General features: G+C 40.0%; 4 protein-coding genes across 11 annotated transcripts; 3 read left to right on the top strand and 1 right to left on the bottom strand.

The window, feature by feature from the left end:
- Positions 1 to 7,871: 7,871 nt before the first annotated feature.
- LOC112293577 (uncharacterized) lies at positions 7,872 to 10,627 on the top strand. The gene is made up of 2 exons (XM_024543174.3): positions 7,872 to 9,344; positions 9,529 to 10,627. The coding sequence occupies exons 1-2, from the start codon at positions 8,512 to 8,514 to the stop codon at positions 9,680 to 9,682; spliced, it is 987 nt and encodes a 328-aa protein (XP_024398942.1). The 5' UTR covers positions 7,872 to 8,511; the 3' UTR covers positions 9,683 to 10,627.
- Positions 10,628 to 12,639: 2,012 nt separating this feature from the next.
- Positions 12,640 to 18,081, bottom strand: LOC112293366 (uncharacterized). Of its 8 annotated transcripts, none has more exons than XM_090256890.1 (11): positions 17,935 to 18,057; positions 17,124 to 17,211; positions 15,157 to 16,686; positions 14,870 to 14,917; positions 14,638 to 14,697; positions 14,376 to 14,462; positions 14,181 to 14,285; positions 13,885 to 13,998; positions 13,656 to 13,756; positions 13,302 to 13,413; positions 12,640 to 13,020 (listed from the first exon to the last, which is right to left on the bottom strand). In XM_090256890.1, the coding sequence occupies exons 3-11, from the start codon at positions 16,465 to 16,467 to the stop codon at positions 12,901 to 12,903; spliced, it is 2,058 nt and encodes a 685-aa protein (XP_090113016.1). In that variant the 5' UTR covers positions 16,468 to 16,686; positions 17,124 to 17,211; positions 17,935 to 18,057; the 3' UTR covers positions 12,640 to 12,900. The 8 variants fall into 8 exon arrangements, with proteins under 8 accessions (XP_090113016.1, XP_090113017.1, XP_024398449.1 ...); XM_090256891.1 differs by having other exon boundaries at positions 15,157 to 16,675; positions 17,940 to 18,043; XM_024542681.3 differs by lacking the exon at positions 17,124 to 17,211 and having other exon boundaries at positions 15,157 to 16,675; positions 17,940 to 18,081.
- A 214-nt stretch (positions 18,082 to 18,295) lies between these two features.
- On the top strand, positions 18,296 to 23,073 carry LOC112293367 (uncharacterized). The gene is made up of 10 exons (XM_024542682.3): positions 18,296 to 18,436; positions 19,283 to 19,652; positions 20,188 to 20,358; positions 20,549 to 20,619; positions 20,772 to 20,874; positions 21,131 to 21,181; positions 21,303 to 21,471; positions 21,693 to 21,843; positions 22,203 to 22,305; positions 22,764 to 23,073. Exons 2-10 carry the CDS (start codon positions 19,505 to 19,507, stop codon positions 22,949 to 22,951), a joined length of 1,155 nt encoding a protein of 384 aa, XP_024398450.1. The 5' UTR covers positions 18,296 to 18,436; positions 19,283 to 19,504; the 3' UTR covers positions 22,952 to 23,073.
- Positions 18,304 to 18,970, top strand: LOC112293368 (uncharacterized). The gene has a single exon (XM_024542683.3). The coding sequence runs from the start codon at positions 18,304 to 18,306 to the stop codon at positions 18,892 to 18,894; it is 591 nt and encodes a 196-aa protein (XP_024398451.1). The 3' UTR covers positions 18,895 to 18,970.
- Positions 23,074 to 25,338: the final 2,265 nt, after the last annotated feature.

Raw genomic sequence — 25,338 nt, 5'->3', positions numbered from 1 at the left:
TATTAGATAAGAAATAGAATTGATAGTTTTAAACCAAAATCTTTGATGCAATATGAGTAAAAGAAATACCAAAATAATTTTGTACATGTTTGCATTCATTTAATTTATTCAATTTCAGACCAAAGCCTATATTCCTGCAATGCCAACAATGGCACAGATTTCCAACAAAGGAATACAGCAGAGTAAATGGGAATAAATCAATAAAAAAATAGACAACCCACTACTATCACTCTATCTCATTGTCAAAAAATGTGGTAATTTTGGTGGATTCATGCCCTGCTAACCACTGGATTACTACATCTCCTACATTAAAAAAGCAGGATTTTTTCACAGTCGCATCCCTCTAATCTTACAGTAATGTCAACAGCAACCTCACAAGTCAAAACTCATATTAACCTACTCATGTTTCATTGTTGGTTTTTGACACAACTTTGTCTCCATGAACTCCTCTTCCAATGCACACACAAAAATAAAATAAAACACACACACACACACTAGACATTAACATATAAAAACATGTTTCTCCAGCTCAAAAAGCGCCAACAATAACCCATCACACAAATAACCTAACCAAGAACTTCATTCAAATAACATCCATCAACACACAGCTATTCATCCATCCATATCATAAACCCTAAACCGGTGTTAGGCTCTGTCTCTGACAGCAGAGAGGCCAGCTTGGAATGGGCTAGAAATTACTGCGCATCTTCTTCCATTCACTAACTACACGGAGCATCGTACTAATCAACACACTAATAGGGGGGAGTGTCGTGGACAGGGATCTAACCAGAAGGGCCTTTGGGAGGCAGAATTGGTGGAGTGACACAATGGAAACCCGGGGGGGCGGGTGAACGGGTGACCAGTCCCAAACCGACCCGACCCGGCCGGCTTCTGCGTGTGGATGGTGCGGAGCAACAAGAACCTACCACCTGAAGCTACAGCTGTAGACGGAATCATGAATCTGTGAGGTCTAGGCTGTGAAACCCCTAGACCTATTGAGCAGGTAGCCTGGTAGGTCTCAGGTCCCTGCCCCTGTCTCTGCCACACACAATGGTGCTGCCGTGCTCTGTATGCTTAAGCGTCTCTTTCTTTTCAGTTTTTACTTTTAATATTTGCTTTTTTCCACTCACTTGTGTGTGCGCGTGTGAGAGTGATGGAGAGCTGAATTTCTGCACGGCTCTGCTGCGCATACAGCTAATGATCATCCACCTCTCGAGTTTAATGCAGATGGTTTCCTCAACTCGGCATTGTGAATGAAAAAAAAATGTTTTTTTAATTTTTCTTTTAACTCTCGTTTTGCATGGATTCCTGAGATGCGGTTTCCTGGGTGGGGAGCAGTGTGGTCCGGTTGTAATCAATGTCGTTTGGCCATTGTATTGACCCGAGTATCCATTTTCGGAAAAACTGCCGTGGTGAATCCTGTTTGAGTGCAGGGGAGGTGAAGCTGGATGGGTTATTGAATGCTTTACTGTACTGAGCGGACTGACTTACTGCCGTGCTTGGCATTGAAGACTTTCTCGAATTGGTGGTCCCCGTTGCAAGCGACGAGAGCTGCAGCGACGATACATGAGCTTGGAAGGGAGACAGAAAAAGCAAAAACGAGAGATGGGGAGAGAAGCTGGTTGCCAGCCCCTCCCGAGGAAAGATTCTGGCCACCCTCCGACGACTCCCCCCCCACAATCTGGGGCCTCACATATCTTTCAGGAATCTCAATTATTAGGATTGAATTGGTACGTGACAAGGGCGCCACTTGTGCGCACACCCCCACTGTAATGCGCAGAGTCGGAGTTGTTGGGGGGAGGGGGTCAGTCTGCTGGAGCCCTGCCAGAGCCTGTCTTATCTGCCGCTTGGCCAGCAGGCCAGGGACAGCCATCTCTCACGAAACGTAACGCTCCATGGGAAACAACAGCCCCCAGATCGCGAAAAGACTCGCTCCCACCGGGGGGGGGGTCATTATTCCCAAAATAATACCCTCACACACTCTCTCTCACGCACTCACACCACCAAACCCAGCGTCGTCACACTAGCGAAGAAGGCTCGGTGTTCAGCGGGACCTGCCAAGCCGAGGAGAAAATACTGCTCGGAGATCCGCGAGAGTTAACTGTGCTACCTGTGGAGAAATGACAAAGCTCCCATGTCCACAATGCTTAATCGTGAAGGAGGATCCAAAATGGATCTATGCCCTTGAATTCTATATATTCCCCTTCAAATCAACAAAAGTTGTCTTCAACTCCTCATCTCAATGTGCTCATGTCCACCACACATCCGAATTATTCATTGCCATACCAAGACAAATTAGCAGCTGCCCCTAATACGTTTGATCATGGCCATGGGCTCTAATAGTGGTTTGCACTCCATTTTCGTGAATTTTTTTCATACATGTACATGAAGAAGGAAGAAAAAGTATAAAAAACAGAAAAAATATATATATTAAAGGGAAAATCAAACTCATGCAGGTATCCACACAATAATGGAAACTGAAAAGGAAAAATATCTGGAACAATCCAAATCCTACAAAGGCAAACGACAAACTAAAGGGAAGAAAATGAAGCAGCAACCAATAGGCGCCACCAAGACTCGTCGCTGTCAGAAGAATGAATGCGTTCATTCATCTACTTTGACGGAACACGACTAACTTGCAGCATCCCCGCGGATCCTTCACCCGCGGCCAAATGACGAGTTGGGTGTTGGGGGGCGGGGCATGTTGGGCAACCGGGGCCCGGCGCAGCCCGCACCGGTCGTTGAGCATCTGCAGTTCCACATTCATTATTCCGATGAACAACCGACCTGTTCCACAACATTCGTTACACTATCATTTACAGGAATCATTCATGCATGCGTTGAAGTCCTCTGGGCCCACCATTGTGCTACAATATGATTGGACGCGACTACATTGGGCCCAATCACGGAGCACCAACATTGAATGTCATAATGGAATTCGACCGTAGCAAAACCCCGAAGGAGAGGTCAGAAAGGAAAAAAGCGAGAGCATGTTTTGGAAAAGTTAAAGTCGGGGTGACGGGGGGAAGACCGTTCTCTGGCCCCACCCGGTCCCGGATATTTCTAAAAGGAAATCTCGTCCCTTCCAATAGTTCTAATTTGGGAGCATATTTCTAAAACCCGATTCTCGGCCTGCTATATTGAGCGCTGCCCGCCGTCAATGAATGGTCTGGGTGGCGGCTTGGAATTCGGGACCGAAAGTACGGGCTGCCCGTGTAGAGAAAGCTCCGTGAGGGAAGGGTCTGTGGCGAACGTTGAATGCATGAGTGCCGGCCGTCGAAAAAGCACATCCTGCTGGGAGAAAGTGGGATACAGGACCACAAAAAGGTACTTTTAAAGTTTACCTGCATTGCAAAGTCTCCCCTCCACAAAAAAATTAACGAGTAATCTTCGTTTCATTGAGACAATGTAAAAAATGACTATCTAAGTGATATCTCATGTTGATTAAGGCTGAAAACTCTAGAAGAAAATAATTAAATAAATAAATAAAAATGGTCCATATGTCTTGTACACTGATCTCATGTGCTAAATAATGAACAAATAAATCACTTTTTTGTTTTGATGTTATTGATGTTGGAAGACATGAAATTCATTTCTTTTTAGCTTTATTAAATTTCAAAAGAAGAAGAAGAAGAAAATAAACATTTATTAAATAAATTTGATGAGCTTAATGATGATAATATCAATGATTGACACCAACTTTTTGGAATTAAAGATATCATACATGTGCAAAAGTTTATATATTTGTGACACGTTCTCAAATTAATCTTAAATTAGTTTCGGTTTATTTTGACATGTAATTATGTTTACACATAAAAGTCTTGATTTTAATCTGTTGAATAGAAAATCGTTGCCCTTTTTCTTTATATATATATATATATTTTTTCTTTCTCTTCCATTGTATTATCACCTTGAAACATTTTCACTAATAACTAGGTATCTTTATTTTAAAAATGTTCACCATAGTTGTATAGTAATTCTTAGTTTAAGTTTTTTTATTTGTATTTAATGTGTTACACACACCTCCACAGTTTTAAATGTGAATTACATTGTAAAACAACATAGCTCACAATGTAGGTTCAGTCATGCAACATATAACTACACACTACAATAACAATAACTTTTCAATGTTGTAATATATTTGAATGCAACACTTATCACCAAAACTAATAATTCATGTGCATTACTTCACCATGAAGTGAAACCAACCTATATTATTGACATATGAAAATCACGTATGAATGTGTGTGGAATAGTGTCATCTACTATCAAATCAGCTTATTGTGGTTTGACATTTAAATTAAAGAACGGTAGATTATACTTTTTTAATTGTCTTTTTATTTTGAGATTGTCTTTTGTTGAAATAAATAAAATCAACTTATTTATATAATTCTAACATGCTGCAAAATTTTCACCAGGATTTTCTTTATACAAAGTAGCATCTATGTAAACTTGTGTTACATAATAAAATTTCTTGATAATCTAGTGTACTTAATGCTCAATCCTAGTCCTGAAAGTTGCAAAGAATATGAATTATTACCAAGTTGCAAAGAATTAGGCCTTATAACACACACCACAAATTTGAAATCACTGAGATTGAAGTATTAATAGAACAAATATGTGTTCAATTTGTTGGTCAAACACACAAGCAAATAATTGTCTTCAGAATCATACATGGTTGCTTGGTCTCCATTTTTCAAAAGAATAATCCGTATTTTAACATTGAGAATGAAAAGCTATTTTTTCTCATCAGAGGAATGGGTCAATGATGTGTTCAAGTGCCCTTCAATTCAATTTTTTGTTTGAAATTGGCTATTCACTTTACTAATATGTATTATGTGTGTGTGTGTGTGTATATATATAGATTTTTTTGTATGAAAGTGCATTGAATATGTACCTTTTATTCAGGAGAGATTACCAAGCAACAAAAAAGGTAAACAACAAATACAAAGTTGAAAAATAGCCAACATTTGATGCAGAGGATTAAAGAGTTTCATTCGTTCATTCGCTCATCCTCCCATGCTCTGGAATGTATTCTAGATATTTCCATACAAAACATATTCACAGATACAACCTACTATGGCACAAAATGCTGGAAACCTTGTTTCATTAATCAAACGAAAATATCAGTGGAATAACAATTCATTATACATATGTATATATTATCTTTTGGAGGTAAGGCTTTGTTCAACACAACATGAACATAAACCACATAATCTTTTTCAATCTAAATGATTTTACTTGTAGGGTTGCTAAGAAACAAAGTCTTTGTAGACAATCTTGAATGACTTTGATTTTTATTTTAAAAAATCTATGTTGCATGGAATATGAGTGAAAGTAAATAAATGAATAAATAAAGGTTATAACAAGTATAGGTCATGGGTGTGATTTCATTCTTAGTCAGATTCTTTATGGATTAAAACAAATCAAATCTTTGAACTGATTATGACAATATTTGTGTTTCAAAACAAATGAACATTTTACAAAAGATTTGACAATCAATAATGGGCTTGGTTGGATATGGTTGGTTGTTCGCCTTCCCCAAAATTGTGCAAATGTACATACACATGTTATTATTATTTTTGTTATTGTTGTTATTACTCAATTTGAGATTTAGTGACATTTTTGTGGAAATATTACAAAAAATAAAAAGAAAAAGAAAAATAGACATGAGTATCTATTGAAAATCAAGATCAACTACATGAACATGTTTTTGAGTAAATTTCATCATAAAAATAAAACACACAATGCCTTGAATACTAAATTAAAGATTTATCAGAAAAGTAATCCAAAGAGTACTAATCTTGATTACAAAAGATACCACCAAGATGTTTAAAACATGTGTGATAATGTTCTTAATGCAAATACGAAATACTGTTATATTAGCTCTAAATGTGTTATTCTGTGATGATTTAAAGCAAGGATGTTGTCATTTGAACCCTCCTCCTAAACAAAGAATCAAAATTTTTGTGAGTTCTGGATGCACCAAAGAATGCATTTTCAACATTCCAAAGACTTATTCAAACACAAAATAAATACTGCCACTTATCAAGTCAAGCATTCACACGCATATTCACAAATTAATTAATTAAATAAGTAAATAAATTCAAATGTATGTATGTGTGTGTGTATATATATATATATATATATATATATTCAAACACACACGCACACAAACACATCTCTTATGCAAGCAAGACCCTTGCGTGCAAATGTCCATATGTGTATAAACTATATGTAAATATAAATATATTTATAAACTAGCAGAAACCTGTGCTATGGTGCACAGCAACGATCTTTGGCAATGCTATCCATCCACCCACTTCCTCATTCCTCCATGTTCCATATTCCCCATGTTTGGCCAATGAGAAGACTTCTTTGTCTCATACCCAAGTTGTATTTGTCAATAGGTTCAAATATAGCCCCATTCACACCGCCCTTCATGTCGACAAGGCAATACCGACGTGTCGCGCGACGAGAGCCCCCGTGACAGTCTCCGCCTCCGCAAACGAGCATTTCGACGCACGCGACCACAAATTACGTTGTAGATCCGGCAGATTCCCCCCCCCTCCCCCCCACGGCATTGGCAGATTTAGCCCCCTAAGCTCTAAGCTCTGCATGCAAGCAGGTAGGGCATGAATTGCTCATCACTGCTCTGCTGCGGTGATGATGGTGAAATGCTCGGCAATGCAAGGCAATACATCCCGATGCTTCCTGATTCTCGTTGTTGCTATTCTAGATCCATACCCTATTCTGGCGGATTTTGTATGTGTCTTCAACTTGACTCCATGGCACTGTTGACTTTGAATCAAGGGGGACGATGGGCATTCATGAGATTGCAGCTTTGAAGCATCCATTGTTGCTGCAAATAGCCAACCCTCTGTTGCAGGGAAATTTGGAACAATGAAGCATGAAGACGAAGAAGGAAAAACGGAATTCTACTCATAATTAGGGTTTTAGGTGGAGCGCCAAGTGGGTTCCCACCCTTATGGCTGCTTTCGAAATTCCTCGCCGTGGTATGGCTTCTCTGGGAGTTGAGAAGGGGGTTGGGCTAAAATTGGGCATGACGGGGAGCTTGTGATGGGAAATGGAGCACCCTGGTTTGTTGGGTTTTTCGTGATCAGGGGTACATACTGAATTTGCTGGCGGGGGTGGTTCTTATTTAGTTGTATGTTTGTGGGAGGTGCTTTTATGAAGCCCAGGTTTGGTGGCGTGTGACGCAGCAGCTAAGAGCGTAACGTAAAGAAAGGTTATGAGGTGACTTAAGCTGCCTTCTTATCCTGCGATAAAAAATTGAGCAAGCTCATAAAAAATTTATCAAGCAGGGAGTGTTTTTTTTTGTTTAGTTTATCACCCCCTTCCACAGAAGTAGACCCGAAGTTCGGAATTTTTGGTCGGAAATTTGTCATCAACGTGACGCGGAATCTGAGATGATATTGTTCGATCCATCGAGGGGAGTTGGAATTTGGACCCAGGGAGTGGGGAACCCAACACGAGAATGTGAAGCTTGAGCCCTGATTTAAGACCCCACGCGTGGCCCTGGTGAAAAAGTAAGACGACACAAATCACGGCCTCTCTGGCTCTTGACCCCTCGATTGTAAGTCTTCGCCGCTGTTGCGGGTGTTGCGACTCTGGGCCCCAGCCTCATGAGCCTCGGACCCACCTCCCTCTCTTTCTACCTGCTCCAGTAGTACATCTACCACCCAGCCCTGCCATGACCAGCCCTGCCATGACCAGCCCTGCCATGACCAGCCCTGCCATGACCAGCCCTGCCCCGGCCCCTATCGCAAGGCATCTAGTGGGAGCTCGTCGTGGCCCTGCTGCTTCCCCATATGACCCCTTGTTTGCAAGCCATTGTCCTCCCCTTCTCCCCCTACAGTGTTTTAGCGTGCTGTGCATAACTCTACAAGTTCCTGTCTGATAAAATCGGTTTTCTTCTTGCCCCTTTTCCCTTAGTTGCAGAACTAAAAAACTTTCCTTCTTCAGTTATTCTTCACCTTTGTTCATTCGTATCGGGGTCTCAGTTCTGGTGTGGAGCACGGGGAGCCGTGTTTTTTTTTGTGTGTGTGTGTGTGTGTGTGTGTGTGTGTTTTTGTGTGGATATCTGAGCTGATTGAGCGTGTACGTCTGTTCGTATTTGTCGGTTTTTTTTTAGATTTTTGTTACATAGAATGCATTACTTCCAGAGCTTGGATCGGATCGCGTTTGGGCTGAGTTGAGTTGCGGAGTTGGAAATCTGGGTCGTCGAGTTTTGGGCTTGGTTCTCGGTGCAGAGCTGGGGGTACTTATGTGTGCATACGCGAAGTGATAAATGAAATGTGAGTTTGTAGCACACGGAAGAGCTGGCCTCGGTGGGACGAGAACATTGCTGGAGTATCAATCAATCAATAGGTTGGGTTGAGTGAGAGTGAGGATATTTGAGCTCCATAGATCTGTTAAGAGAGTTTCGTGAGACGGGTCCCGAAGATCAATCGTAGGACGGAGCCAGCAATTGTACAGACGACACACAGCATGACAGGAAAGAGGCCCCGCGCATTGCCACGCACCCCCAGTCTGTCGCAGTTAGGTTCTGGTAACTTCTCCCAGGAGTTTTCGCCTCTACCGGAAAATCCTAAGGAAAAGCTCAAGCCCACTATCAAGGAGCCACCTTCTTGCGCCCCGCGCGTGGTCATTGGCTTTGATCCGAAGCCGCTGTCTGCACATGTTGCCTCTCCCATTGAATGTGGAGGCATTTCTCCGAAGTCTGCCCCCTGCTCGCCGTGTTTCCAGGACAAGGCCTGCTCTCCACGTTCTGTACTTAATAGTCTCTTCTCGCGCCAGCCGCGGTGTGTGAAGCCTAGCGATGGAGTTGGTTTGGGCATTGTACTCCACTCTCACATCTCCAATCCAGCTCCCGTTCTGGATGATATAAAAATTAGTGTAATCGACGGGCCCAATGAAACTGTTGATCACATTGCCATTCCTGTCCGCGACGCCATCAGTCCCCAGCGGCCTCGGGATATTTCAGACGTATCATCTCGACGCCATAGCCATCCCATTCCAACCCCGAGGATTAGCCCTTGCCGTTTCAGCCACAAGGCCGCCAACCACCCGCACCCTACAGACAAGCAAGTCACGAAAGGACCAAACCATCAAGTGGCGCGGCCGGTTCTCGCATGGATGGAGTCGGATGCTTTGAAGGTTGATCGCCGGGACACATTCCTTCTTGGAGCTTCGCCTGCGCGGGGTAGTCCCATGGGGGGAGAGGACACAGGTGGATTAGCTGCCACCACCACCCACTTTCTCGACATGTGCTCGTTTTGCAAGAGACATCTCCCCGAGGATAAAGATATATTCATGTATAGGTATGTTCGATGCTCTCAATTCCCCCTTGTACATCGTCTTTCTTAATACGTTAAACCAAGTCGGTTGACAGGATATTACATCGGTGGAGACGTTGGATGTTTTATTACTTTTTAATTGTTCCAACCCAAGGATCTGGAGATGATTGGTATGCTTGTCTGATCGATTGTTGCTTTTGGAATGCAGAGGAGACAAAGCTTTTTGCAGCGTCGAGTGTCGGTCTCAGCAGATGAATATGGACGAGCGAAGCAAGAACTGCTCCTCCTCCGCTTTGAAACGAGGGTCGGTGGTGCCCTCTCGGCGTGCCGTTGCTCCAGCATCCTCTGTTGCTGCAGCGTAGAAACACAATTTTGGTTACTTGTCTGCCCATGTCGGCGACATCGTTCGAGCTTCTATGGATGTATCGGAGCTGCGACGAAAACATGTACAGTGGCTGAATGGGCTTCATTTGCGGAGGTTCCATGTATACAGTACCACGATTGCTTGCTGGCTTGCTTGTGAGCGAGCAAAGCAGGGGCGGAGGGAGTATAAGGGAGGGAGGGAGCAGACGGCTAAGACTACATAATCCATTGTAGAGATGCAGTCACCATTTTATTTGTTTTGTTATATTTGAGGATGATACACTAAAAAACAGAAAAAATCGTGTAAAACGACACCAACCAACGATGACGACGCTGTAGATACATATGTACCGACGACTCCATTTCTTCCTTCTGCCGCGGACGTCTTGCTGGAAAAGCAATTTTGTACAGCAATGACATGCTCCTGGAGCATTCGGATCTTCTCCACGTACCGCTCGCAATTTTTTTCGTTTTTGTGTGGATCACTGGAAACAAATGAGGACATATATTTCTATGTCCTTCGAGGTTTGTTGGCAACGGAGTGGATTGAAACTGATGAGAGGTATTGTACTGGCTTGCCATCCTTCCACTGTCAACTCGGCGGAGTGTGTGTACACCACTTGCCAAATCATGAACACGGTTGACATGTAGTGAGAGATTAACTGGCACAAGATGATGTTATCTTAAGTCCCTCCATTGGAATCCCTGACCTGCACTGCTAGATTTCTCATTCTTCATGGAGGTTACTCACACATCTGGATATTAGAAGCTTGTAGGATTAACGACTGATGACAGACTTAAGTGCAAGCTTCGGTGACTTGGAAGCAACACGGACTGATATGGTAGGTCTTGGAAACAGGAACCTGTTTCTGGGGCTTTATTTTTTCACTGGACTATGTTTATGAATAAGGCCGACTTTCCAATGTGAAAGTTTGTTCTCGCCACTTTTTTTTTGTCTCAGTTGTATGCCTGGGTCTTCTCTCACCTCTGTTGTCTTACGTCTTCAAAGCATTTATTTTCTCTGCTCATGCTTGCAAGGCTTGCTCCACTGTTAAATGGACTGGGATGTATTATTTCTTTTCGTTTTATGTGTCTTTGCAATGGCTGCACAGGCAGTGTATATTTTAATGTGCCGATGTACATGCTCAATCTGTTCATGCTGATTCAATTCTTAATGGAGTACTATTTTGTGGCTCTTGACATGAGTGTACAGAAACATTCTTTACTGCTCAGATGCTCTCTACTTCTTTTCCTCCGCTTATCTGAAATGTGTTAGTTTTTGTGAACAACTAGAATTCAGATGTTACAAACGTCTGCTCATCTCACAATTAATGTTCTGGTCTTTGTACCCAATGAGAACTTTCTGGGGAGGAAACATGAAGATGTGGTAATGTGATTAGGTAATTGTTTTATTTTATTCCCAAAAGTGCTTCAACCAATGTTATACGTATACGAAATCGCATTAAACTTGTTTCTAAATTTAGATATTGTATTTATTGTGCACAGCTTGATAAATTCAAGGATTTATGAAGCAAAATTATTGTTAAATATCCACATCTAGCCACCCTTTGTAGTATACCGAAATTGTTTTAAGAAATTGCCTGGCTGTAGCAAAAGAATATTTCACAAGTCCATAGAAACCAAAATAATTCTTGCACAAAATTTTGACATTATTAAAAATTGATCAGTAAAACTCAAATCATGTACTAATAATTATTCAAGTTGTTAATATTATGTGTGTATTTACAATTTTTATCACTTCATAACAAAAGTTACATTATAATACGAAATTAGAATGAAATCAAAATCGTTATTGGCATTAAAGTTTTGTACTGAGTGAATGTTATATTGTTTGTAGAATATGTGAAATTTTGTTAGATTATGTGATTTTTGCTTTGTAATTGAAAACTATAAAATATCTGTTGCCGTCATCAATATTATATCAAAACCCTTATGCATTACATTCAAATATCACCCATGCAAATGTTGTGCACAATAGCGACATTCTTTTTACAAAAAGAAAAACAAACAAGCAGTAAATTAAAACAAAAAAAAACTACAATCATTTCTTCTACTATTACAGAACAAATACAAGCATTTATTTTTGGTAACATTCTGTAGGAATAATAGATAATAATTACAACACAAAACAGAATTATAATAAAAGTACTCTTCTACTTATCATAAGATTATTGACAGTTAGTTATTAAAATATATAGAAAGCGATATGGAAGGATGATCATTTTGTTTTAATTTACTCTATAATGTAACCAAAACTCACATGCAAAGGATAACCTATGTGAATGCACTAAGTATATTTAATCGTAGAAAATCGTGTTAAAATTAGTTTCTGCATACTCGTGAAGTTAAGGTTTCATACCACATTCATCTAATTTCGTGAAGATGTTCATCTTAGGTTGCACCTACCACTGATTTTTAATTTAGTTGCCTCCTTATCTTGAGAAATCATACTGGTTCTATTCGGAATTTGAAGAAAATCTCCACATCATTCAACCAAAAAGGAAACAAAATGATCTCACCAAAGAAAAATAAGACTCAATACATACAGCTAACATTTGATGAAATGGCACCGAAGTGAAGTTTGACATGTAAGAGTTAAATATTGTGAACTGGAGCTTGCGACGGACAATGTTTATCTCTGACTTCTTTGTACATCGGCGAATTTTTTACACCAAACTAAAACCAAAAATTAGCAGAAAGGCCTTGCTGCGAAGTAACTGTAATACCCATTGTTCAGTTCTAGTCAACGAATCCTTTGAGGATATCTCATTACTGCTAGTGACAAACATGAGTACACATAAAGACCTACTTAGTTATGATCCCACCCACAGCACGTCCCAAGCCTTCAAACATTATTGACTGGGAATAAGCACACTGAAATATATGCAGCACTATGGATCAAATGCTTGGAACGACATTCGAAAATAGGCATGCGAGAGCGAGTAAATGAGTACCTTAGAATGAATATGTTGGCTACAAAAAGTAAATTGGAGCCATTGCTCTACTGGGTCCAACATAACAACGAACTGTGAAACTGTGAACTGATGATTCAACTTCCCTGGGGGTCTGTCAGCAGAAGACAATGATATCCCACAAAGGAATAGCTTTCATCAGAGCCATGTAAGCGCCAGTGGGCACAGCTTGATGTTGCTTCTACGCCTCTTACGCTCCTACGGTATGAAAAATGAATCTTACACTATCTCCGTCGCAGCACATGGATGCCCACGGCAACTCCTCCGACTCCTAAGGCTACCGTGCTCCACAACCATAGCCTACGTGCGGGTTTCTTGCTCGGCAGTGTCAACAGCTCTTCCACCTGCACGTGTTGGACATCATAGCAAGTGGGCCTTAAGCGATTGCTGATACACATGTTTACGTAAGTGTGCATGCCATAAATACTTTGTTGAATTCAAATACCTTGTTAGATATCTCAAGAATTTTTGCTACACCGCACTCAAAGTATGGTCTAGACAACACTCTAGCATTGGCTGGCAAAGCAGTTTAACGTGGTGCTAAGAAATGGGCTCGTCATCATAACAGACCCCCTAGACATAGCAACAACTTAGTGCCATAGGTCATAGTGAAGGTTTTCCTTACATTTATATCTTCTTCCCAATGCTTGGACATGCCAGAGAGGTGGCCTCTTCCAACCACAGCAACAACAGAGGAACGGCACTGTGCAACATTCCGAAGATTCGCCACCATGTACCTGGTTCATGTCTTCCATTTTCAATGACACGAAAGAGCTTTTGACAAAAACCCACAGATGAAACTATGACCGAAATTGCTTTAAGAAACCACTGCACTTACAAATGCCAATTTTCTTTCATTGCACAAACTGTCTATGAGGGAAACAAGACACGTAATGGAATGTATGCCATGGGCGAATTGTGTCATCAAAACGTCACATGCATTGGAGACAATAGTGAGTAGCAAAAACTCATTGCTTACAAGTCTCGCTCATTAACGAGGGTCTGCAAAAGAGTTGGAAAAGTCTTGCTCAACTCCTGAACCATCAGCGTCAGTTCGTCACTCTCGTCCATCTTCTCCAGCTAGCATCAACACAAGATTCACGACTTAGCACAACATTCACGACAAAGACAAATCCACGAAATGGACAAAACCTTGTATACCCACATCCCTCATAGTAGGATACATAAGAAGCATTCAGGGAGGTTACCAAAGCATGAAATTCTTCTGCACTTGGCATGTTGAAAGTGGCGGTCAACACGCTGAAGAGAAATTTTGTCTTGAGCCAAAGGCTCATGCTTCCCCAAGTCCTTTTTAGAGTGATCTGCGCAATCTCACAAAGGTTAAGCCTAAATAATATTTTGCACCCTCAACAAAAGTGAACTACTTAAGAAGCCGCACAACTATGGAACTGAAAAAATAATCTTAGTTTTCAAGAATAATCTAACATTTATACAAAAAAGAAGCTGACCAGAGAATTCCATGTACTAGACCTCAACCCCGCACCTGGACAGGACGATCTCCAAGTGTAACTGAAGCACCACATCTCACAGCCTCCTCGTATGCAACACGAAATTCCGTTCCAGGAAGAACCTCCAGCTTCTCACCCACCTTCCAAAGAATTGCTGAAGTGAGCTATATATATCAGGTTGAAGTAACATCAACATCTTGTAAATGATTGAAATTTAAGGGAGGCTTTACCTTAGCGAGAAACCAGCTGTACAGTAGACCAAACACATTCATTTCCTTCTTCTTGTATGACTCCAACATGCCGCTGACTGTTGGTACCTGAACCACAGGAACTTGTTACTCGTTTTGCATCCATGAGTTTAGATCTCACAAATAGCAAAATGACTTCCTAACCAACAAAACTGCATGTACTCATAGAAAATGTGAACCATTAAAAAGTTGTACACAGGCGCTGATTCTTTACGTGTTCCAAAACCTGAGGAAAAGAAAGTACCTTGTTCTTTCTGGGCAAAAGGATGTTCGTCCTACTTGAACACAGCTCTAGGAACACCACCTGAACATTATTTGAGGTGCAGTTCCAGGTTAGAGTTTAACATAACAAGATTACTTACATCACAACTCCAATCGCACTTGAGGTTGCCTTCAAATTGATCTATCAAAAACATCTGTACAACCAAGCGGTGAGAGAAGTAACGAAGTAAAAAAACGTTAAGTTGGGAACTTACATCTGGCTTAACATGCCTGATGAGAGCTTGAACTTCCTCACATGATGCCTTTGTAAAAAAAACTCCAAACGAGTTAGTGTGTCCAGATGTATCAAGCTCTTTCAAAATGCGGTTCTCAACTGAAACGTGTACCCAATTTTAAAACGTAAAACTTCTTCAACAGTCCTAAAGAATCAATCGCACTTCATCTATGATGGTATAATTTCTTACATTCAAAACGGATAATCTATGAAATGAAAGGACAAGATTCACCATAAGTCAATTGAGATGATGGTTCATAAACAAACCTTTGAGACATGGGCGGTACCAATGACGTAGACAAGGCACACACCATCATTTGCACTCGATTCAGCCTTCAATTGAAGAACGTTCTTTCCAGTTTCTGCTGGCAGCTGCTTTAAATTCGGAAGGTATTCAGCCTCTCCTTGAAGAGTAGAACTGATCGCGGTTTTGTCTAAATGAGGTTCTTCCCTGGCCTCGTTCTCAGCAATATTATGAAATACAGATTTGGGTCTAGGTTTGTTGTTCTCAGAAGCATTTGTTGAAGTACCTTGCACCGTGTCCGTTGCACTTTGAATGCCTTCTTCATGAGGTGAAGAACTTCCTTTTGAGGCATCTTTAACTCCAGACCCAAGTACCAATTCTTCCACGTGATCTCCTTCTTTGCTAACTTCCTCCCTGACACCCTCCAGTCCCTTGTCATGAATATGTTCTTCCAACTCACCACCTTCTCTCATGGCTTTCTGTGTACCATCTCCAACCCCAGCCCCAAGTTCCAGAACTTCCACGGCAACTCCTTCCCTGGATGCTTCTTCGGAGCATCGGGTTTCATCCGACTCTGTCGATGCGGCTACATCTGAGAGGCTGACGGCGCCTGCACTATCTGTAAAGGAATCACGTAGAATGGGGTTTTCTTTGGAGACTTCAGCATAAGTTCGGCACTTCTTTTTCTCACCTTCGTCAGCGTCGAGACGTTCCCCGTCATTAATATTCGTCATGGAATCAGGTACAGCGCGCTCTGCGCTAGCGACTTCGGCGTAGGTACGTCCCTCAGCTTCATCGCATCCTTCACTGTTAAGCCGTTCGGCGTCAAGGGTATATACTGAGGAATCAGGTAGGACGGGATCTGCGCTGACAATTTCAGCGTAAGTGAGTCCCTTCGCTTCAACAACTTCGTCAGATTGTAGACGCTCCGGTATCGTCACTGTATCAGAGGGGCTTCGAGCATTACTATCCTCGTTGCAGAGACTGACTATAGTTTTCGTAACCTCAGCCACAAATTTCTTCACATGTTCTTCTGTTCTTGGAGTTTCAAGCCGCTCCGGAGCCTCTGATGCTAAAGTCGAGGAGCTCGCAGCGTCAGTATCATCTGTCAGAGAATCAGTCCTAGAGAGGTCCGCACTGGCTGTGTCAGGAGAAAATTCCGTCCGATGTTCTTCAGGTTCTCCAATTTCAAGATGCTCCGTCGCATTTGCTAATTTTGAAGGAAATTCATTTTCACTCAAGTCTACTGAGATGTTGGGTAAATTGAGATCTGAACTAGTATCCTCCACCACATGGTTGCCCAGTTCATCGATGTCTCCACTTTCAAAACTCATCTCTTCAGCTCACGTAAGTCTCTAATATGTACCCCTCTTCAACACGCACACAGTACTTGCAGTAGCCGTATCAAGGATCGAACCCTATAAGAGCTATCTTTGCAGGTTTTTCATGTTTACAAACACGAGATGCAGGCTAATCTAGTCAAATGGGAATAATATGGGTGCAGCTTCAAATGACCAAATGATCAAATTCGCCTTCTGCAAACTACACGCCACCTAGCATAAGATGTAAGCGTCGCAATTCAGCCATCTAACTCTGATCAACTCCTCATACTCCAAAAAAGATGTAAAACTCTCGAATAATGACAAGAACGGATTTCACAAGAAGCAGCACACGATCCCCATCCAAGTTCCAGCGTCTGTGGTTTGATGTTTTTCTCGTCTAAGTCGCGGAGAGCGTCTTTGAACACGAATCCTAACATAGCGTCGAGCGAACTACAACTCTCTAAGGCGTGGTATGTTACGCACAACAAAGGACAATGACGAGTGACAACAGCCTATGCGACAACACTTAATGTAACAATAATCGCGTTATCTATCATATCCAATTGGAAGAATCATTGTTGCAAACGCGTCGTTGAGAAAATGTCATCTGGACGAAGGGTACGCTAAAATTGGAAATACCAAAACTGCAGATACCAGAATCGACATACCTCTAAACAACGCATTTCCAGAATCGACTCAGGCATTAACCAGAAATGCCCTGCATTGACCGTGCCTCTAAACCTCCAATAAACCCTGCTGCTTTCAGAAAAAGAAAAAGGATGCTTACGAGGTTGACATACCAACAGTATAGTCTATCTTGAAATCATGGCTCAGAGGAAAACAGGACACAGGACAAGAATAAGCCAGATCAGACATGGATGGTGGCACACAAGACACCCCCCTCGACATACGAAATCCTCCAAACCAGAAGACTAACATTTAGACATCTAATTTTTTTTTTTTTTGAGTCTAAAGCCATGTCATCTACAACATTAGTGTTAATTTGCTCGGTGTTCAAGCTACGCAAAATCCTCTCCTATCCAACCTATCTCTTAAACGTGAGACTAGTAAGTCTGCCAACGTGAGATTAATTCAGCCACTATTCCAGTACACATCGCACGAGATGATTACGATTACAACAAATGGCAACAACAACAACAGCAACAACCCCAGCTGAGGCGACACATTTTCCCTTCACACTAATCCTTCTTGTTCAGCTTACACAATTGAGCCGTACACTTCGCAAGCGAATCTACTTACCGTAAAACTCCCAAAACCCGATCTCAACTTCATCGAGACTACTACAATCTCGTGTGAAAACCAAAAAAAACATACACCGTTCAAATCAACACACACAAACTTCGCAATCGCTTCCGCAAGTACACTAACAACCCCACTCAAACGCAGCCCCGGAAAATAAAATAGTACCACTCAGAAAGAAAAAGAAAAGACACTCTTGCAGATAACTTACAATTGTACCTTACCGAGGAACTCACGCTTGCCGCGACTGCTCCGCCGCGTAGGGTACAAGGGCGAAAATGCGCTCAAGCTGTTCCACGAAAACGTGCAATCGCCAAGAAAAGAACCCTGCCTGATGCATTCAAATGCTTCCGTCGTCCTTGCGAGGGTTCTAAGAGAGGGGGGTCACGCGTGGACGGCATTCGCAGATTGAACGAACGTCGTTCGGCCAGCGGACCAGTTTCGCCGTCGTGGCGAGTTGGGTTCATCTCCGTGGATGAAGCTTGGTCGATGACGGCCAATTCAGTGGGGTTGGGCAGGATGGGTTTTGGAGCTAAATGCCAAGTGTGGCGAGTCTGGGTTTAGGGATTGCTAACGAGGACGGAAGAGATGAAGGCGGGCAGGAAGAATTTGAAGCGGGACGCGTTGCTGAACGGAGTTGAGGAGCCGACGGCGGGGCATGTGTTGATGCGCGTGGTAGGATTGCGGGGCGGCAACATCGTTGAGGCGGAGAACGCTGCGGGTGAGAACACTCTTTGTCTACTCCCTGCAAAGTTTCAGAAAACCATTTGGGTAAAGACCGGCACGATTGTCATTGTGGATGAGGCGGACAGGGAGAAAGCGATCGAGGCCGGAAGCAAGGTCACGGGGACTGTCACCCGGGTTCTGCTTGAAGATCAAGCGCGGGCTCTTCGGAAATCAGTGTCCTGGTGGCCTGAGTCTTTTAAGGATGAGAGAGTGGCTTCTAAAGATGCCAAGGGGGAGAGTGCTGTAGTTTCAAAGGCTAAGGATGTAGGAGGGGACGGCGATGGAGGAGAATCTGGTGAGGAGAGTTGTGAGAGTGACGATGACGGTTTGCCGCCTCTTGAAGCGAACTTGAACAGAAAACATGCCATGAGCACGTATGAGTATGTAGATTCAGATGATAGTAGTGAAGAGGAGGATTCTGGGCTTGAGAGTACCAAGCGTACACACTCATAGCTCTAGATGTGTTTCCGTGCTAGGCTGCTCAAATTTGTGAAAAATATATCCCCTGAAATTCTTTGCCAGTTGATAATTTAGGTGTCTGTGTGCTCACATTATTTTTGTAGTGCGATGAGTGATTGTGTCTCTCGATGTTATGATTCTGTTTTCCTCTAATATTTGAAAGTTGTTTGCTGAGTTTTCTGAGCCTTGAACTTTAATCGATGGTATCCAGATATCTTTAGCTGCTTGTTCTCGAATGATGGAATCGATCCTATGAATTTGCTCATACCTGTGGAGTAGGGCTAAGGTCCTCCAAATGCACTCATCTCACAGGAGTCGTCTAAATTCTCATTTTAACCAACCCTTTCCGTTGACCTACTGCGTTATTGCTACATTGCTACAGAAATCCAAGGCAAGAAGACGAGCATCCAAGCTTCGATAGTTCATCCTAACCAAGGATTCAAGTGACGGGTCCCTCTTTGCGTCTGCACCCTAAATTTGCACTTTCACCCTAAATTTCATGAGGCACATAGGAGCCTCAATGGCATGAAAGAGACCCAGAACAAAGAGCAAATTAATTTAAAACATCAAAGAACGTATTCAAACAAACAAAGACGAAGACGCTATGGAGAAGCAGGAAGAAGTAGAGGCTGACGAACTGGGTTGGCAGGACAAGGTTCATGTCATGAGCGACGTGCATGTTGGCTGCGTACCTAAGGTCACATCGTGTATGACCATTTTCTGCATTGCTCAACCCGTCTCAGCTCCCAGCGGTATGTGTACGGACAACATTTCAGATAGATTTGTGTAAACCATTGAACCGGATCACGCTCCACTGCGCATATTACCTGTGGAAGTTGATACCATGATGCCAAAGGTCTAGCTAATGGATAGTTGGCTGATTGCATTTCATTTCAATTTTATCTTAACGTAGACAAGAGTCGAAATCCCCAGTTCATATAGCATGGTGGAGGCTGTGAATATGTGGATCTTTGCAAATTCTACTATGCTGTAACCAATTGTTTTCTTTAAGTTACTGCATACTTGTATTTCATTCTCGTAAAAGTTTCGAATCTGCTGCATCGCAGATTATTTAAATGATTTGTGTTCCAAGCCCTTATCTCTTGTAGACACTAAGAAAACTTACTGGTTTACTGAAGTTTCCTGCTGTAATTGTACTTTCAAGTTCACTTTTAGAATCCACCTGAGATTACGATTACTTCAGGAAATTTGAACAGTATATCTGCTAAGAAGGATGAAGTGCTCAGGTCTACTATGCCTCTTCTGAGATTTCCAATTTTAGCTCAGGTAGTGACAACTGCGCCAGAAAGCGATGGGATCCAGAAACTTGCTTCGAAGAACGAGAACTGAAGAATGTCGAATACGAGGGTGATGGTTGTGTCGGCAATATTGGTGCACATGATGATAACGGTGATCTGATTCTTCTAAGGCGACCCAAAAGGCACCGTCGCATCCGGAGTACGGTCCATCAATTCTGTTCGAGAACTAATGTCGGTCGGATTGCAAGATGTGCTTGTGTGCTTTGTAGGACATGTGCTGACATGGTTTAAGGCTTCCGAAGTTAAGGCAACGTGCAGTGATTGTTTGATAAAGAAACAAAAATAAATAAATAAAAACCGCCTCAGATTTTTGCTTACATTACATGCAGGCATTACGAGTCAAGAAGCAATCACCATTTATCATCAGCTGACCACACCTCTTCCTACCGTGGGCCTCCAGGTGTGGTGGCCAAATTTTGATCTGGTGCAGTAGTTGTTGCTAGTGCATGCTATGTGCCACCTTTTGACTATTGAATGTAGCTGCGACCAGCACTTTTAAATTTTTTGAAGAATAAAAGCTATGGTCTCTTTACTGTGTCTCCATTCGTGCAGATATGGAGGGGAGCTTTGCTACTTGCAGACTTTATTTTGGACACTCAACGATCTTCGCAGCTATTCCATGATGTAAATGCTATAGAACTTGGTGCAGGAACAGGTAAAGTTGACAGTGTTTACCTTTTTCATGGACTATTCCATTTATATTAAGGAGCAGTTCTGTTACTTACATTTTATCGTGGTAGCTCACTTTCTGTCCTCTCTATAATAAATGCCAGATGTTAAACTGTACGCTAAGCATTATCATGTGCACAATGTCTTCTATAATTCAATAGATGCAGTGTTCAGTGTGCTTCATACTTGTCATTTCTGCACTGTAGATGTATTGATCTATCAATTGGGGATTGAGCGTGCAGGGATAACAGGGATTGTGATGGCCAAAACTGCTAAGAGAATCTTCATAACTGGTCAGATGCACCAAACTGAACATTCTAGATAGTTGCTATTCTATCGTGTTTCCAAGTATGGGGATCAAGACCTTTAGTCTTTCTATCACTTGTTGTTCTGAATGGCCTGATTTGGGTACAGATAGGGATGCGGATATATTAGACAATTGTACACGCAATGTACTGGCAAACTCCAGTTTATGTCCTAATGGTGAAGGGAGTGTGCAAGTCCGAAAGCTTGATTGGCTTCAGCCTTGGCCACCCGTAGCTTCCTGCGATATTGAAGATAGAGGCGAACAAGAAGTCGTATGGTGGACTTTATTCTCTGCGTTGACAAATTTGTTTCTTAGTATTTTTATTTTGATATGAACAGGTTGACGCTGTTTCAATTACCTGACTTCCGCCTATTTTTTTTTTTTTTTTTTTTTTTTTTTACTAATGACGATTTGAAGCCGCATTATTTTAGTAGCGTGTGCTTTTAAAAGAATTCCAAGAGGAAATATAGTAATTGTGAAGAGAGTTTCTTTGCCAGGGATGAGACTGCTTACTTTTGGAGTGATGAAGACTTGGAGGATGCAAAAAGTGCTAGTGTGCTTCTCGCTGGGGATGTGGTCTACAGCCCAGAACTCACAAAAGCATTTTTTGAGATTCTAGATAAAATTATGGCTTTTGGTTCGAAAAAGGTGATGTACTTTCTCAAAGGCTCAAAACAATATGCCCTGGCTAGAAAGCGATAAGTTTAATACCTGATTCCTCAATTTAGTTAACTTAATAGTCTGAATGCTCGAATTTGTGGTGGTTGAGAGGGCTTGGATTGGTGGTATTATCTGAGAAACCAAGAAAATGATAAACATAGTAAGTGAACTGTATATATTCATCATTATCACTTGCTTTTTCTGACTTTCCTGACCTTATGTAATGCACACGGGTAAGCTTCTATCCTTTCTTATCAGCCATTAGAATGTAGCATTTAAATCGTGACAGTTTTCTTTCTGAAAGAAATGTTTCGTTCTAACCTTTTTGTGAACGAACATACACACAGACGTTGTTCTTGACTTTGGAAAAACGTTTCAACTTCAGCGTGGATGAGCTCGATGTTGTCGCTCATGGCTACAATCACTTTCGATCTTATTTCCATATCAGAGGTTCAAGTCACCACTTTCGTTCTTCATTTTAAACTCTTGGTAGAGCAGTCTTAGTTCTACACGCCACTGTTAACTATGAATGCTGCAAGAAAATACGGCGCTCATTTGATTGACTTTTAGTCTTGTTATACGATAAGAAGTTATCAAATGCAAGGTACATGCAGTTAGTATCTGAATGCAAATGATGTATTTATGTGTGTTTAATGTATTCTCACAATGTATTTGGAATAGAAGAAGGTTAAGTACGCGTGCTTTATATATATATATATATATATATATATAGATGTGTGTGTGTGTACGTCAATCTAGATATAAGGAGTGAACGTATAAGTAGTGTAACTGCCCTGGTTGTAGTCTTAGTACTAAACGTTGAAATGGTGCATAGTATCTTGCTGTAGCACTTGCCTGTTTGTTGCAAGGAACAGCTCACCAATCTTCTCTAATGCACTTATGTGCAGGGGCTTGCAAGGGGCTTACTTTGCAAGATGCATCTGTTCCCAACAAACCCCAGTGGAAGTTTGAAGGAAGGAAGATTCCGACAGAGCAGGTGCAGAAATACATCGTTGAATATGAGAGAGGGAAGGATTTAGAATTGTGGGAGATCACGAGGTGTCAATGCCAGGAACAATGTGATAAATCTTACTGAGGGCACCTACTTCGTTAGACGACCTCTGTGTGAGGCGGATAGAATAGTAGGTAGAATTTGGTATGTAAATTCGTTCAATATCAAGGTTTTATTAATATGTGATGTGTGTGATATTATTACAATATGTTACTCTATCTAATAGTTGTCACATGAAGTGACATTGGGTGGTATATCTAAAATATGAACTTAAAAAATATTTGACAATTTGAGAGAATTATACTTATTAGACAGAAACTGTTGAATAAATTTAGCAATAGATGAAATTGAAATGGATGGAAAATTGCCAAATGACCTTGGTAATGGATGAAATTGTGACAAACGAAAAATTGCTAGATGATCTTGAAATGGATGAAATTTCAATGGACAGAAAATTGCTGGATGAGATTAACAATAGATAAAACTGTGGGGCTTACAAGTGCAGCTAGTTGCTCCAAACTCCAAATTGATACAATAATTTGTTTTCTTCACTTCATATCTCTTCCTTTTTTTCTCCAATTTGAGCAATTCCAAATCCTACTTTGTTTATTTTGATATAAAAAATGCAACCAAAGCAATCCCAAAAGTAGTAGATACAAAATGAAAAATTTTACTCTTTGATTTTACTTGTATCTTAAATCTTGAGAATATCTTTGTTGTATATATTCTTGTTTGGTTTTGATTTCATATTTGATATTGATTTGAACTACTTGATTTATTATGATGTATAGTAGTTATTTACATGACATAGTGCATATAGTAATTGAATTTTTTTAATACTTAATTCAATATAAGATATGTTTAATAAATAAAAAATTGCTTTGCATGTATAAAAAAATAATAAGTTTCAACTAGTGTACCTCAATTCTCTCTCTCTCTCTCTCTATATATGTATATATATATATATATATATTTCTTCTATATATATAGATATTAATTATAAGTTAGAAGATAATAATGAATTTAAATTTATTTATTTTATATAAATTTTTGGTTATTTATTTATTTTAAAAATAATTATACTAAAAAAATACTAAATTAATGTGACTTATACTAAATTTTATATTATTAGATTTTTTTAATTTAATTAAATTTATAATTAATAAAAAGTTACTAAAGAAATTAATTCAATTTTTTAAAATATTACTAAAAGAAGAATAAAATAATTTATATATTTTTTTAAAACATAAAAAAATTGAATCAATGTTGCAAAGTTCAAAAGTTTGTTGAATCTTGAATCAAGATTGGAGTATAAAAGGCAATGAAAAGCATAGGAATGCTCTTAATCTTATCTTTATATATAAAAAGCAACAAGAAAGATGGAAGCTTTCTAAAAACTATAAAGATTATAGGACAAATGTTTAATTTATATAATACTTTTAAAATTGATTTCTAGAAATAAGAGGTTTCTTAGAGAAGCTTTGTTCTCACATATCACAATTTTCAAAACAATTTATGTTAAAGATGTTCTTTTGATATTTTTTGAAGAACAAATTATCTATTTAATCTTTGTCTATTTACTTCTACTTATTTTTAATTTTAAAATTAGTTTAGGCATTTTGTGATAATAATGCATATAAAAGCATTTATATATATATATATATATATATATATAGTAGCATTAGTTGTTACTTTTTAAAATTTATAAGTAATATTTTTAAGCAAGTTTTTGATGCATAGTTATGTACAATGTAATAATAAATTATTGTATAAAATTAAAAAATAAATAATTTAAATGTTTCAAAAAATACTAAAAAACACACATACAATCACACACACACACACACATATACATATATATACATATCTCCAAAGGAATGTTAAATAGATCTAATCTTTTATTGAATTGACCCATTCATCCTAACCATCATGAAAGAAAATGACCTCTAGATTCATTTCTCTACTACTAGATCCAAAACTAGTGAAAATCAACCATATTCATCATGATTACCATGTTCTTTATCATGAAAAGGTCAATTTTGTAACAACTTAGGTCTATTTAATATTTTCCTATATATATATATATAAAATTAAATTACAAATAAGTTATAAAATAGTAAAATAATATGAATATAATTTTACTGTAGCTTATGATCTAAAGTTGTAGTGGTTTTAAAGCTCTTATTCTTTTAATTTGTATTTAATTTGCTATAAATTATATAGATGGATCATAGTCATTAAAAAGAATAAAAATAATCAATTAATAAAATAATTGGTGAAATAGTATTAGAGTATCTTCTTTGCTGAAAATTTGAAAATAAAATACAAATCGTATAAAACTTTCACAAAAGATGGTTGTCAATTGAAACTTAGTAAGTAGAGTTGGTGAATATTGGTTATTTTTGTTTTTTAATTTTAATTTTTTTCATCAAGAATGTAAATCAAATTTTTTTTCGTCATAATTATCATAT

Source organism: Physcomitrium patens, chromosome 16 (genome assembly GCF_059467195.1).
Source record: "Physcomitrium patens ecotype Gransden chromosome 16, ASM5946719v1, whole genome shotgun sequence".
NCBI lineage: Eukaryota > Viridiplantae > Streptophyta > Bryopsida > Funariales > Funariaceae > Physcomitrium > Physcomitrium patens.
Note: the sequence above shows the minus strand (reverse complement) of the source record. Positions and strands in the feature narration are given on the sequence as shown.

Coding starts and splice junctions, on each gene's coding strand:
- LOC112293577 (XM_024543174.3), top strand. CDS start 8,512: ATGACAGGAAAGAGGCCCCGCGCATTGCCACGCACCCCCAGTCTGTCG. Junction 9,345..9,528: donor AAAGATATATTCATGTATAG/GTATGTTCGATG, acceptor TTTGGAATGCAG/AGGAGACAAAGCTTTTTGCA.
- LOC112293368 (XM_024542683.3), top strand. CDS start 18,304: ATGAAGGCGGGCAGGAAGAATTTGAAGCGGGACGCGTTGCTGAACGGA.
- LOC112293367 (XM_024542682.3), top strand. CDS start 19,505: ATGGAGAAGCAGGAAGAAGTAGAGGCTGACGAACTGGGTTGGCAGGAC. Junction 20,620..20,771: donor TTCCTACCGTGGGCCTCCAG/GTGTGGTGGCCA, acceptor CCATTCGTGCAG/ATATGGAGGGGAGCTTTGCT. Junction 21,472..21,692: donor GGCGAACAAGAAGTCGTATG/GTGGACTTTATT, acceptor TTTCTTTGCCAG/GGATGAGACTGCTTACTTTT.
- LOC112293366 (XM_024542681.3), bottom strand. CDS start 16,467: ATGAGTTTTGAAAGTGGAGACATCGATGAACTGGGCAACCATGTGGTG. Junction 14,698..14,869: donor TCAGGCATGTTAAGCCAGAT/GTAAGTTCCCAA, acceptor AATAATGTTCAG/GTGGTGTTCCTAGAGCTGTG. Junction 13,757..13,884: donor CAGAAGAATTTCATGCTTTG/GTAACCTCCCTG, acceptor TGTTGATGCTAG/CTGGAGAAGATGGACGAGAG.